The sequence below is a fragment of the Onychostoma macrolepis genome, chromosome 03 (genome assembly GCF_012432095.1).
Source record: "Onychostoma macrolepis isolate SWU-2019 chromosome 03, ASM1243209v1, whole genome shotgun sequence".
In the NCBI taxonomy this organism is placed as follows: domain Eukaryota; kingdom Metazoa; phylum Chordata; class Actinopteri; order Cypriniformes; family Cyprinidae; genus Onychostoma; species Onychostoma macrolepis.
This window is the reverse complement of record NC_081157.1, coordinates 35,666,651-35,680,042: the sequence shown is the minus strand read 5'-3', so window position 1 is coordinate 35,680,042 and position 13,392 is coordinate 35,666,651. Positions and strand designations below refer to the sequence as shown.

At 41.2% G+C, this 13,392-nt stretch overlaps 2 protein-coding genes and 1 long non-coding RNA gene across 6 annotated transcripts in view; 2 read left to right on the top strand and 1 right to left on the bottom strand.

Moving 5' to 3' along the window:
* Positions 1-5,103, top strand: part of setd1a (SET domain containing 1A, histone lysine methyltransferase) — a 26,873-nt gene extending 21,770 nt beyond the window's left edge. For all 3 annotated transcript variants that reach the window (XM_058771973.1, XM_058771974.1, XM_058771972.1), the window contains exons 17-21: positions 2-180; positions 345-455; positions 1,700-1,819; positions 1,942-2,079; positions 3,161-5,103. In XM_058771973.1, coding sequence (XP_058627956.1) covers positions 2-180; positions 345-455; positions 1,700-1,819; positions 1,942-2,079; positions 3,161-3,334 — 722 coding nt within the window. In that variant the 3' untranslated portion in view covers positions 3,335-5,103. The remainder of the gene's footprint in view (position 1; positions 181-344; positions 456-1,699; positions 1,820-1,941; positions 2,080-3,160) is intronic.
* On the bottom strand, positions 3,587-6,586 carry LOC131538116 (uncharacterized). The gene is made up of 2 exons (XR_009270475.1): positions 6,454-6,586; positions 3,587-5,699 (listed from the first exon to the last, which is right to left on the bottom strand). It is a non-coding gene; the product is annotated as an uncharacterized LOC131538116 (long non-coding RNA).
* Positions 6,060-13,392, top strand: part of hsd3b7 (hydroxy-delta-5-steroid dehydrogenase, 3 beta- and steroid delta-isomerase) — a 23,024-nt gene continuing 15,691 nt past the window's right edge. The window contains exon 1 of one of the 2 annotated variants that reach the window (XM_058771978.1): positions 6,060-6,078. The gene's annotated coding sequence lies outside the window, so the exon portion shown is untranslated. Of the gene's footprint in view, positions 6,079-6,539; positions 6,559-13,392 lie in introns of those variants that run through there. The other variant, XM_058771977.1, reaches the window with a different exon arrangement.

Here is a 13,392-nt window from a genome sequence, read left to right as displayed (position 1 = left end):
CTCACCAACATCCCCAACCCTCGGCGGAAGAAGAAGACAGCAGATGGGCAGCTAAGAGAGCATGTCACGGGCTGTGCTCGTAGTGAAGGCTACTATGCCATCAGCCGCAAGGAGAAAGACGTCTACCTTGAGCTAGACCAGCCAGTGACTCTGCAGGAAGCTGGGGAATATGATACCTCAGTAGGTTCACTTTAAGTTTTAATAACTCAAATGTATGTTTGATGTATGTACTACTGTAGTTGTTACTGAAATGAATTATTTTGTTTAGCATGAACATGGCAGGCGGTTTGGGTCAGTAGTTTGTATCCATCTGAGCAATCTCTCTCTGTCTGTGTCTGTCATAGGGCTCGAATCGTCTGCTCTCTGAAAGGCGCTCTGAGCAGCGGCGTCTCCTCAGCGCTATCGGCACTCCAGCAGTGATGGACTCAGATCTGTTGAAACTGAACCAGCTGAAGGTAAAGTTCTTCAGTTCATTGACACAACTGTGACCTCGGTTATACTATCAGCACTTTTATTACATTGACCTCACCACTCAGTCAATTCCACGAACTCCCTTCAGCTTGTTTTCAGTGTAGTAATTCATAGCATTCTATTCGGTGTGTAATGTAAGTGCAATGCCCATGTAGTGGATGGCATCTTTGGGCACAATGACCAGCAGGTCTCTTTGTAGTGTAATTCATACCCCCCATAAACGGCTCTGTAAAGTCTATTGACTCCTGTGTCAGCGACCCTGGCTGACTGAGCCTTATCAGGTTTCGGCTGTTGATGAGATCTTTGAGATTCTGAGAACTGTTTTCAACATTGATAATAATAAGAAATATTTCTTGAGGAGCGAATTGGCATATTAGCCATGAATGATTTCTGGAGGATCATGCAATAATGAAGCCTGCAGTAATGACTGCTGAAAATTTGTCATCATGGGGATACATTATATGTGACCCTGGACCACAAAACCAGTCATAAGGGTCAATTTGTCAATTTTAAATAAGCTTTCCATTAATGTATGGTTTGTTAGGATCGGACAATATTTGACTGAGATACAACTATTTGAAAACCTGGAATCTGAGGGTGCAAAAAAAATCAAAATATTGAGAAAATCGCCTTTAAATTTGTCCAAATGAAGTTCTTAGCAATGCAAATTACTAATCAAAAATTAAGTTTTGATATATTTACGGTAGGAAATTTACAAAATATCTTCATGGAACATGATCTTTACTTAATATCCTAATGATTTTTGGCATAAAAGAAAAATCAATAATTTTGACCCATACAATGTATTTTTGGCTATTGCTATAAATATACCCCAGCGACTTAAGACTGGTTTTGTGGTCCAGGGTCACATATATTAAAATGGAAAACCATCATTTTAAATATTTTAATACTACTGTTTTTGACATTGTTTTATCAGCTTTGGTGAGCATAAGAGATTTCTTCCAAAAACATTACAAAATCTTGGTGACCCAAAACTTTAGAAAAGTAGTGTAACAGATGATGAAAAGGTTTGTGCATAATCCAAAATTAAAGACGTGCATCTGTCTTATTTAGAATTTAATAGCCAACATATTAGCATAATTGTGTTTATTCGTTCTGTATATGGCCAAATTTGGGGTTTAATGTTCATAGAGTATTCTTGCACTTTTAAACATGGTCAATCCTGTGTGTTTACGTGTCTTCATGCTTGTAATTCATCTGTCTGCAGTTCCGTAAGAAGAAGCTGAGGTTTGGCCGCAGCCGTATTCACGAATGGGGCCTGTTTGCCATGGAACCCATTGCTGCAGATGAGATGGTCATTGAGTATGTGGGACAGAGTATCAGACAGGTAAGCCTTCGAGCTGACTGCTATTAAATGATCTCTACTAGGAAGTGAGTTTGGTTCCTCTTTAGGAACACATACTTGTAGATTCGTTGGTGGTAAGTTTGTGTTTGTTGCTCTATTTGTAGATGGTTGCTGATAATCGGGAGAAGCGATATGCCCAAGAAGGCATCGGGAGCAGCTACCTATTCCGTGTTGATCATGACACTATCATTGATGCCACCAAGTGTGGAAACTTGGCTCGGTTTATTAACCACTGCTGCACGGTAAGTACCCTCCTAGTGACGCATACGTATCCATATATCTCAAATACCACATGACGCCTGATAAACATATTGCGCGCCACTCCCAATGTCAATAACTGACACATTTATATATAAACCCACCATCAGTATTGCATTAAACTGAGGGAGGATAGTCATGTTGACCAAGGTTATGCAAGGATAGGATTTTTTTTCTAGTTCAAGTTTTCATTTGCCTTGGAAGAAAAAAACGTATGTTTTCTAATAAGGTTATGATACCAATTTTAATATAAAATTGAAACATTATTCAAGACATGTAAACAGTCACTAATAAAATAAGAACAAATAAGCATGTCACAAGCAATAAAGCAAATAAATACAATAGAACAAAGATACAAATGAAATAAACAGTTACACTTTATTTTAAGGTGTCCTTGTTACAGTGTAATTATACATTTAAATAATGAGTAATATTATTTCACTACATGCACTTACTATAAGGTTAGGGTTAAGATTAGGGTTTGGTTTAGGGTTACTTGCATGTAATTATGCATAATTAATTGTTATTATAATAGTAAGTACATGTACCATGTGTAACAAGGACACCTAACTAAAGTGTTACCAAATAATCAGTGCTTTAAAGCTTTCAGGTAGATCTTAGACTTCGGGCCAGACAATTCCCTCAACTGTCCCAAATGTCTTCCACACTGACCCCGGGCATTCGGATACTCATTATTGTCAAATCCGGGTTATGAATGTCAATGTTCACACATGGTCTTCCAGATCTGCAGATTTCTGTCTATCTCATGGGCTTTCCTGCAGCTGCAGGATTTGCTAGTTTATTGCTGATAAGACTTGGATAATGTTCATATAAAAGCCAAAAAGGCATGTGTCCTTCCTCCAGCTGCGAATGGAATTTGTTTTTGCAACATGGTGATAATCCCCTCCAGCAACAGAAAATGAGCTCACATAGAGCTATGCTGAACACAAACAGAAATGCAACATCTAAATTTTCTCCTAAACACTCCTATTGGAGGGAACGTAATTCCAGAAACCCGTACTTGTTCTTTATCTGATTCTTGATTTCATGCATCCTCTCTCGCAGCCCAACTGCTACGCCAAAGTGATCACCATTGAGTCCCAGAAGAAGATAGTCATATACTCCAAGCAGCCAATCGGTGTGAACGAGGAGATCACATATGATTACAAGTTCCCCATTGAAGAGAACAAAATCCCATGTCTTTGTGGCACAGAGAACTGCAGAGGAACCCTCAACTAAAAGTGTCCTAGACCTTCCCCTGATACATGACTTGCCAATCAACTTTCCTGGCCCACAAGCTACTCTTCTCAGCGCACAACAATGTAGGTAGTGTATGATGGGAGAACATCAGACTCTTTGAAAAGCTTCTATACAGACACAGATGTGTCGAGATGTTTAATCAGATGTTTGGCCCAGGAGGATCTCAGCACTGCCGCAACACCTCCAGTTCCACCTGTAAAGTTGTGTTTTTTTTTTTCTCTTTCTTCTTTCTTTTTCTTTCTCCTGACCTGGCCCTTATCAGTTTTGTTCCTCCTGTTGCAGCTGTGTTTGATAGTGTTATTTTGCCAAGGTCTATGCTTTGAAGTTGTTCAGCATCTGCACACACACACACACACACATTCTGCTCACTTATGCACAACGTCTGACAGTGGCAAACACCTTTAAAGTGCTGGGTCTTTTTTCCAAGGGCAACTTTTAAAGTCCTACCTAAAAACATGGATTTAAGACTTCACCCCTGTCGTGAGAGAGAGTAATAATTTTAGTTCATTATTTATTGTCCCTGTTCTGAGGCCTGTTCGCTCATGTCGTTTATTTAGGTCAGATCTGTTGCTGTACATTCTTCAGATTGTCTGCATAGTATCTCCACATTTCTTTTGAAACTTCCTCAAAGTTCAACCGATCTTAATTAAATGTCTCCTTTTCCAGCATAATGTGCTGGTATTCAAAAATGGTCTAGTATTGTAAGTTGTTACATTGTACATTTATTCTATTTTTCACAAATTAGTTGTTACAATGCTAGTACACTGTAAAAACAGTTATCAGAAGTTATCATGTACCTGCCATCATTTTAATTCACCCCTTACATGAAGTGATATCCCTTTCGTTCATAGTTTTTAGCAATACGAGAAGAACAGGACAGATAAGGTCGTCTTTTTGGCGTGCTGAAATATATGCACATTGATATTTTAGCAAAAGGATGGCAATATGCATTGTTTTCTTTTGGCATTGATATTATTGTAGACCACTGAAGAATTGTGGAGGAATCGGGCATACGTTTTGAGAGACAGCGCACTAACTCCTCTGCTAGTGCTAAGGAGAATATAAACGTAAAATATGTATTTCCTCATAACTCATTTTCTAAGAGTCCAAGATCCAAAATAGGGTATGCGTATTTATATATTTCACCACAAAATGAAAGTCCCAATTCCTCTGAGAGATGTGCATGTGCAGAGATTCACTAGAACAGATGGTCATGTCTGTTCCTGCTGTTCTGTCCTTTCATATTACTGGTCGTCTCTCTCTCTCTCTCTCTCTCTGCTCCGCTCTGCCATAAAGTGACATGTTGACATGACATTACATTGTTTTCCCCCCTTTTTTTCCCCACACTTTGTAAGAGGGCCTTGCCAGCATTCTGTTCCTTTTGAGAGGAAACCCTGTAAAATATGTAGATTTTACTGCAGTCTTTCAGTAAAAACTGATCCACAGAAGTGTAACCATAAAAAAACGAAAATGACAAAAAAGTTAAAAAGAATTACATGTAAATATTGTAGAGGTGTTTGTTTCTCGTAGAAACACACTGGTTCTAGTCTGTAAATATGTTCATCCTTTTCCTACTTCCCATTGCAAGAAAATAATTGTACATACCTATCATTCAGTTATTTTTGTTTTTGTTGTTTTTTTTTTCTTTTAATTTGATTTAAAGTTTTAATATTATTTGCAATATTTCTCTTGTATTAATGCGTTGGACCCTTTATTAATGGTGCATTAAAATATTTTTTAAAAAATAATTGCTGCTCAGTTTTTTCTTCCCCCAATTTTCAGATGTTGAAATAAAACGTGTTCGTGTGGGTGCTCATGCATGGGTTTGCAAATGACAGACCATCGCTGCACCCCTTAAAATAGAAGTATTTAGATGTGACTGCTGCTGTACAATTATAGTTATACGAAACATGTCCCATCAAGCTTTGTTACATTCAGGCATGAGCACTGCAGCATGGAAATTAAACTAGAAAAAATAAGTGTTTCTAAGGCCTTTTCTAGCCTAAAGGGAAAGAACCAATTAATTGCTGACGTTTTTTACTTGCCTTGGCAAGATTACCTAGTATTGACACACAGTTGATATTACAGACAATAGCTGACTATTATTTTTTTTCACAATCCAATTACATCACCCCACTGAGAGAAAACACAACAGCATTGGAATGCAATCTTATGGCATGGTCCACTGTAACTTAACAGTCACTGATCTTGTTGTCCATGTCAGTATTTTCCCCACTTCTTTTACCTCCAGCATTGTGCATCTTGCTGAAGTTTTAGCTTTCAGTCTCATGGCTCCTGACAAGCATTCCAGTGGGATTTAGTTGGATGTGCATTATCTCTCTTCCTGTTGACAGAGGCAATAGCAGATAAAGCATTGAGGGTGAGTAGCATTTCTAAACTCTTCAGATTTTTGTAGATTTGGGCTATTGTTGCAAATAATAGACTCTAAATATACTGTAAGTGTTTAAGATGCATATGTTTGTAATTTTATTAATGGATGCAAAGTTATTTTATTTGGATACGCTAAGGCAGTATATCAATAACTGCTCTATTTCTTCCTCTCCTTCACCATGTTCCTGCATTCAAGCTGTTAAATGTGAGGCGGAAGCATGCAGCTTGCAGAGAGGAAGACACACACCTCCTTCTCAAAAATGATAGAGGAAACAGAAACGTCAAGGTTGAGCTCACTGTATTCATTGAAGAAAATGAGGAAATCTACTGAGGTAAGGGCTCATTTCAAATAGGAATAGATGTGTTTTGTATAGAGACCACCTGCCTAATATCTTCTATGGCTGCAGCTAAACTCATCTTAATGTTTTAAAGACCTTTAAGCAAAGATATAGGAACAAGAAGAAAGAGAGAAAGCAAGGGGGGATAAAATGGGTTAAAATACAAACTTTGTATTTATTCTGGGTAACGACTAGTTATTTTTGGTTTGCAAAATTGGCCAAACCTGCTGTGTGAAATGCGCGGCTGCTTCTAGGTAAACTCAGCTGATGTGACAAAAGCCGCAGTCAGTCATCACACTACTATGGCACTGCGACAACCTTTTTTTCTTTTTTGTTTGTCGGCCATGGACACACAGGAGGCTGGCTTACCTTTCACGGAAACTGAAACACTATACCACTGAACTGAAACACTGTACTCATTCTTCAGAGGAACCCCGAGAGCGGGTAATGCTGACGACGAGCGTTGTTTTGACGGTAAAACACAGGACATGTCGACACAAACCATTCATTCATTCATTCATTCATTCTTCTTGAATGCTCTGAAATAATTCCTCTTTGTGGGTCGTGTCTGTGTGACGTCACCCCGCGTTCCCTGATCGGAAGCCGCCGGTTCCGGAGTTTCCCGAGTGTCACCGGCGGCGAACCGCAAACAAAACGTGTTTTTAACATCAAAAACTAAAACATTCACTATAGTTCGCGGTAGATAAATAGGCCTAAAAGAAAACTGAAATAATTCCAATGAAATCATATGGCTAAGAGACATGTAAGGACATTATATATGTACATTTAACATTTAATCATTTAGCAGGCGCTTTTATCCAAAGCGACTTGCAAATGAGGACAATAGGAGCAATCAAAATCAACTAAAGAGCAATGATGCTATGACAAGTCTCAGTTAGCTTAACGCAGTACACGTAGCAAGTTTCATTTATTTATTTATTGTATAATAAATAAAAAGAAAACTGAATAGAAAAAGAATAGAGCAAGCTAGTGTGAAGTTGTTTGTTTAATATCCATTGTATTCTTTTTCTGGATGTTTTTGCCAAGGACTTTTATTTTGGTGTTGCGTCCTCCGAGAAGGAGGGTCATGTATGTGAAGGGAAGTGCGGGAAGAGAGGAGAGTGGAGTGTGGCGGCACGGAGACTAGTTGCTCTCCTCCCCAGTTTCTAGCCCGTACTAGCCGTCGATATTTTCAAGTCCATCGTCTTTATTCACATCAACCCACGGGCAGCTAAAACCCCACGCCTTACATATTTATTGGTGGCAGCGGTGGTTGTCTCCGGCGTCTTTGGAGAAATTGCTGTTGAACTGGTGTGGTGACAAAGACTAAAATATATTGGCGCTTTTCCACTGCGTGGTACGACTCGGCACGGCGCGGTTCAGTTCGGCTCGGTTTGCGTTTCAACTGCAGTTTAGTACCGCTTTAGAGTGGGCGGGATTATTCACGTGTCGTTATAGTTGCGCCGCATCTACTGCCGTTGTCCTGACATTTTATCCTACCCGTCAGATTTTCCTACCAGGGCTTACTGCGCATGCGCAAATCAATATTGCGTCTTTTTTCTCATGCTGAAGAACAATATTTAATGTATCTGCATTACTGTATGGGTAGGTTTAGGGTTGGGGTAGGTGTAGACATTAATAAAACACAATCTAATAGGTAGAAAAATTATTTATTGTTAGTTTCCGGTAGCTGTATCCCTTCTAGCCACAACCGAATATAACACACTGTATTTATAACACACACCTTGTAATTACTGTATTTGCATTACTGCAAGGGTAGGTTTAGGGTTGTGGTAGGTGTAGACATTAATAAATCATAATTTGACAGGTAGCATTTTTCGTTGCCGAATTGTACTATCTAGTGTTTTAATGGGAGGTAGGAGAATCTGACAGGATAGCACAAATCGACAGAACACCGTGACTCCTGAAAAACTTTTTAATTCCGCGTTGCTCCATCAAGCTCTCGCTGGATCCGCTCCTCGGCTATCAACGAGATGACAGTCTGTACTTCCTCGACAGACAACGAAACAGCCATTTTTTGGTTGTTAAAAGAAAGGTGCACTCATTCAAAACAGTTGCGCTCGATCCTTCTCTGGCTGCTGATTTAAATCTGACGGGTCTGTTGCAAGCGGCAACCTCCCGCTCCCTCTAGTGAAACCAACACGGAAGTGACTAAAACTGAAATTCATCGACTGGCCGCTGGAGGCTGGCTCCAAAAGGGAGTCCATCACATTGACTCCCCATGTTAAAATGCCCAACTTTACAGCAGAAAAAAACATGTTTACAGCCTGGTACAAAAAATTATTTTGGTCTATATAGCTAATTTTGCCCTTCGTGACAACTGTGAGGGGGGTGAATTTTTTTATAACTCATCCGTTTAAATTATATTAAGCCTTAAAGTTCTGCATAATTAAGGGCGTGGCCACTTGAGTGACAGGTGGACTGCCGCGAGCTCTGCTCCAGAGTGTGAAACTCTCTAGTGCGAAACTTAGAAAACTGGCTTTAATGATTTGTATTTGTACAGAAAAAATAATTATAGGTAGGACACTGGGAATCTGGCAATTAGATTTTTTAATCGTTATTGCTTACAGTGCTTTGTTATATGGAGCAGTTTGTTAGATCGCGATCTCTCTCATTTGTTTGTCTATTGAAGTGCCAACAGATATAGAAGTACACAATAAATGCGGTAGACTTTAATGGACAGTAAAACAAAGGCAGAATACCGTGTAACTCCAGGCTGGCACAGTATTGACGAACGAATGCAAACATATGCAGAGCACTGTAACTTATCTGAGCTTTCCAAAACAAAGTCAAAGCGGTAACTGATGTTATACTGTGTTCTGCCTTGGTTTCTCCGGGCTTTTCTCCATGATACTTAAACACATGATAAAGGAGGTCATTAATGTCCCAAAATGATCAATAACTCATTTTCGACCAAAACGGTTATGGTGTTCTGTCTTTGCACGGCAGCACTGCTGTCACTATAGAGGCGTGGTTTCAGCTCAGCTTCACCCACGTCCGCCTTTTGCCCATTTTCGATTATCCGGGAGTGACGCGGTGGCGCTTCAAGATGGCGGCGGTCGGCTCCGCCCACTTTAGGCTTCAAAACGCTTTACAGAAACCTACGGGTGACGCCACGGACACTACGTCCATTTTTTTACAGTCTATGGTGCTAACATGGATGCAGCTATGAAGCCGCCGGGTTTGCTTCAGGGAAAATTTATTTTTAAGAAGCTTCCGAATGGAAATCGGCAAGTCATTTCTGTCTCTACGTTACATGAGACGAATTGACCCGCCTTGTTCACCAAGCTTTTCCGGACTATGGAGAATCAGCCATCAAAGGTGAAATTTTGCGACGTTTTATAGCTGGACTTGAACCTGCATTGCAAGCTAAGCTGTATGAGTTTGGTGTTACTACACTTGAAGATGCGATTAAAGTAGCTGGTCGGTGTGTGAGAGCACGTTCTGCAGCCACTGAGTCTTTTCCTCTGCTCCAGAGGAAGATCTCCTGTACGTTCCAGTAACAGCCATCGCAGACCAGAAGGGAGCCCCTGGCCAAGTTATCATCAGCAGCAAGGCTATAAAAGACCCTTACTCTATGACAGTCGAGAGATCCACTTTAGCCCTCAGCGGGGATATGCCGAATACGATGACTCAGTGACGTTTCAACCCAGCTACAGGCGTCAATCGAATGATGACAGCAGTCCAGGCAGGAACTGAGATCAACGGAGGGGTGAGCAGTAATACAAACATCGCTCTCCAAGTCCACAACGACCACATTCATGGCATGTACACTTCACCGAGCAACAGCAGTCTGGAAACGAATGGTAGCTGGAGATGAGGGCCAATCTTCAGTTCAACTGTCAGCGGCCCATAGCGACAACACGGTGACACCTTCGGACTCTGCAATCTGGACACCATACATAAAAGGACTCATTGAGGACCAAGAAGTCATTGTTTTCCTTGACATTGGTGCTGGTTTGTTGCTCATTAGTGAGGCCTTACGTCAACGCATCCCTGGACTGAAACATCGACCCTTACTGAAAAGTTTCCAGGTGGCACATACACTGACAGGACAACAATTAGACATTTTAGGTTCATTACCTGTCACATTACGTCTTGGGTCACACACATTCATTATGAACGTGTATGTTGTAAGAGACTCTAGACAGGATGCCCTTCTTGGGTGGGACTTTTTCAAAACACATGGTGCCTCAATTGACACAGCCTCTGGTACTTTTATGTTCAATAATGAGAAAAATTTCCCTTGTCAGTTCCTCACATGCATTGCCTTTTTGCTGTAATGTGTTCTTGCTCTCACAGGTCTCAGTCCCCCCCTTGGCAGAGATTGCTGTTCCTGCTTCAGTAGCATGTACCTTAGAAACAATAAGTCAGCTTCTTGGTTTTCAAGGGTATTCTAGAACCAAATATAACATTTGACAAAGACTTGGCTGTTGCTCGTAGCTTCTCTAATGTTGAAAATGTGCTCACTGTAGTTCATCTACTTAATCCTACACACCAGGACATTGAGCTGCCCAAACAGACCCATTTAGGTTAATTCTACACTGTACGTAATGTGCCTTCTGATTTCTATAGGCCTATGGATAGGTCAGCCTGCCAAGCCTTTCATGCCAAATACCTGATGTTCAGATGGATACTGACACTCTTACTCCCAGTGAGGTAGAAGTAGTTAACTGCCCCCTACAAGAGAACTGTGATGTCTTTAGCACTACCTCTGCCGATCTAAGTAGAACTGATTTGATTAAGCATAGCATACAGACATTCTCTACGTCCCCTGTGCGTCAGAGAGCATACCGTACATCTCCTGTCCTACAAAAGGAAATTGACAACCAAGTACAGAAACTTCTTGATGCTGACTTAATTGAGCCTAGTCATAGCCCATGGGCCTCCCCGGTGATACTTGTCCGTAAGAAGGATGACTCTTACAGGTTTTGTATCGATTTATAGACGTTTGAACTCAGTTACTATCAAAGATGCACACCCACTTCCACGTGTGGATGACAGTTTAGACGCCCTTTCTGGAGCCACCTTGTTTAGCACTCTAGATTTCTCCAGTGGCTACTGGCAAATTCAAATGGATGATGCTAGCAAGGAGAAAACTGCCTTTACTTCAGGTGATTTCCCTCTATCATTTTAAGGTTATGCCAATGGGTCTTACTAATGGTCCCCCAACATTTCAGCGATTGATGGAGCTTGTTCTCCATGGCCTCCATTGGTCCAAGACTTTAGTATATCTTGATGACATAATAGTCTTCAGTAAGACCTTTAAAGACCACATTCATGATCTCTCTGAAGTGTTTGGTAGATTACGGCAAGCTGGCCTCAAACTCCATCCTCAAAAGTGTCAGTTTTTCAAGCAGTCTGTACTCTTTCTAGGACATGTTGTTTCAAAGGATGGCATTCAACCAGACCCCAAAGTGACCGAGACAGTGTTGAACTGGCCTCGTCCAACTACACCTACAGAGGTTAGAGCTTTCATAGGCCTCTGTTCCTACTATCGCCGTTTTATCAAAGACTTTGCAGAAAAGGCAGCCCCTTTACACAGCCTTACGAAGAAACATGCCAAATTTGCATGGAGTGAACAATGTGAGGACACTTAAGTATTATCGGCATGCTTTAGCTTCCCCTCCTATTCTCACCTTCCCTGATTTCAGCAAGTCTTTTATTTTGTATACGGATGCATCTCACCATGCCATTGGCTCTGTTCTTGCACAACAACCACAACAGGGTGTTGAAAAGGTAGTAGCCTATGCCAGTCATGTGCTAAGTGCAACAGAATGCAACTGGTCCACCTTTGACAGAGAATGGTGGGCTATTGTTTGGTCTGTTAGACATTTCTCACACTACTTGCAAGGGTGCGCCTTTGTGATTGTTACCGATCATCGCCCCTTGTTAGGTTTAAAGAAAATGTCTATCGATCGAAATCCAATAGGACGTAGGGCATGCTGGGCATTGGAGCTTGATGTGTACGATTGGGTCATAAAACACAGGAATGGCGCAAAGCACACAAATGCAGACTCACTATCTAGACGCACGACTCAAAGTGATACCACTCCTCAGCCTACTTCTGATCCCTCCATATCAGGCAAGTCAGAACCTCCTTTAGTCACAGCCCCTCTTACTGCTCATGCCATCATAGACCTTTCTCAGACTTTGTCAGTTGATATTACACAGTGTCAAAAAGATGATGTCACACTGAGGACAGTGAGTGAGTGGTTGAAAGACGGAAGGAGACCTCCAGCTGGGGTTCTAAAGAAAGGATCGGCAGAGCTCAAAGTTTACTGGCGACAGTTTGATAGACTGCATTTGCAGGATGGGAAAATGTACCGTTTTGCCTATAACAAACCAAGAGTCACCTACTCTTCATGTAGTCATTCCCAGCAAATCTGTCCCCCAGGTGTTAGTTTTTACATGGACATTCCACTGTAGGTCACCTTGGTCATAAAAAGACACTTGCAAGAGCTAGAGAGCATTTCTACTGGCCATACATGGGTAGAGACATAGAGAACTACTGCCAACAGTGTGTCCCATGTCAGTCAAGATCTATGCCATAAATATGTCCTCGTTCTCCAAGACTATCTCCAAGTATGTTAATTTGTACCCTATGAAGGACCAAAGAGCTGTAACGGTTGCACAATGTATTTTTGAACAGTATGTCACAGAGCATGGTGTTCCTGAATGCCTTCATACAGATCAAGGCCGTCACTTTGAGGCAGATTTAATTAAGTAGTTGTGTTCCAAGTTGGGTTGTCACCAAAACCAGGACTTCTCCTTATCATCCTGAGGGAGATGGTTTAATCGAAAGATTCAATCGCACCCTGAAAGATCAGTTGAGTAAATGTCTGTACCAGCAAACAGAGCCATGGGATGCCATGTTAAGGGCAATCCAGTTGTCTTATAATACTAGTGTACACAGCAGCACTGGATACACCCCTTTCTTCCTCGTTCATGGATGTGAAGCCAGATTGCCACTTCATTTACTCTTCCCTTGTCCTACTGAACCTTCCAGTGCCTCTGCAGGCATCCCAGCAGAGTATGCTACGTCTGTCTACAGGAAATTACAGTATGCTTTCAAGTTCCGCCAGGAGAATCGGGAACATGCTCATGAGCAGCAAAAAGCTCAATATGACAAAAAGGCCAAATATACCTCATACAATGTGGGAGACTTGGTTTGGTTGAATGATTCTGCTCATTCCCGGTGTAAACTGGCCACACGTTGCAAAGGACCCTACATTGTAACACAAAATGTTCCACCTACTGATGGTTATTCTGTACTGTATGCTGTTC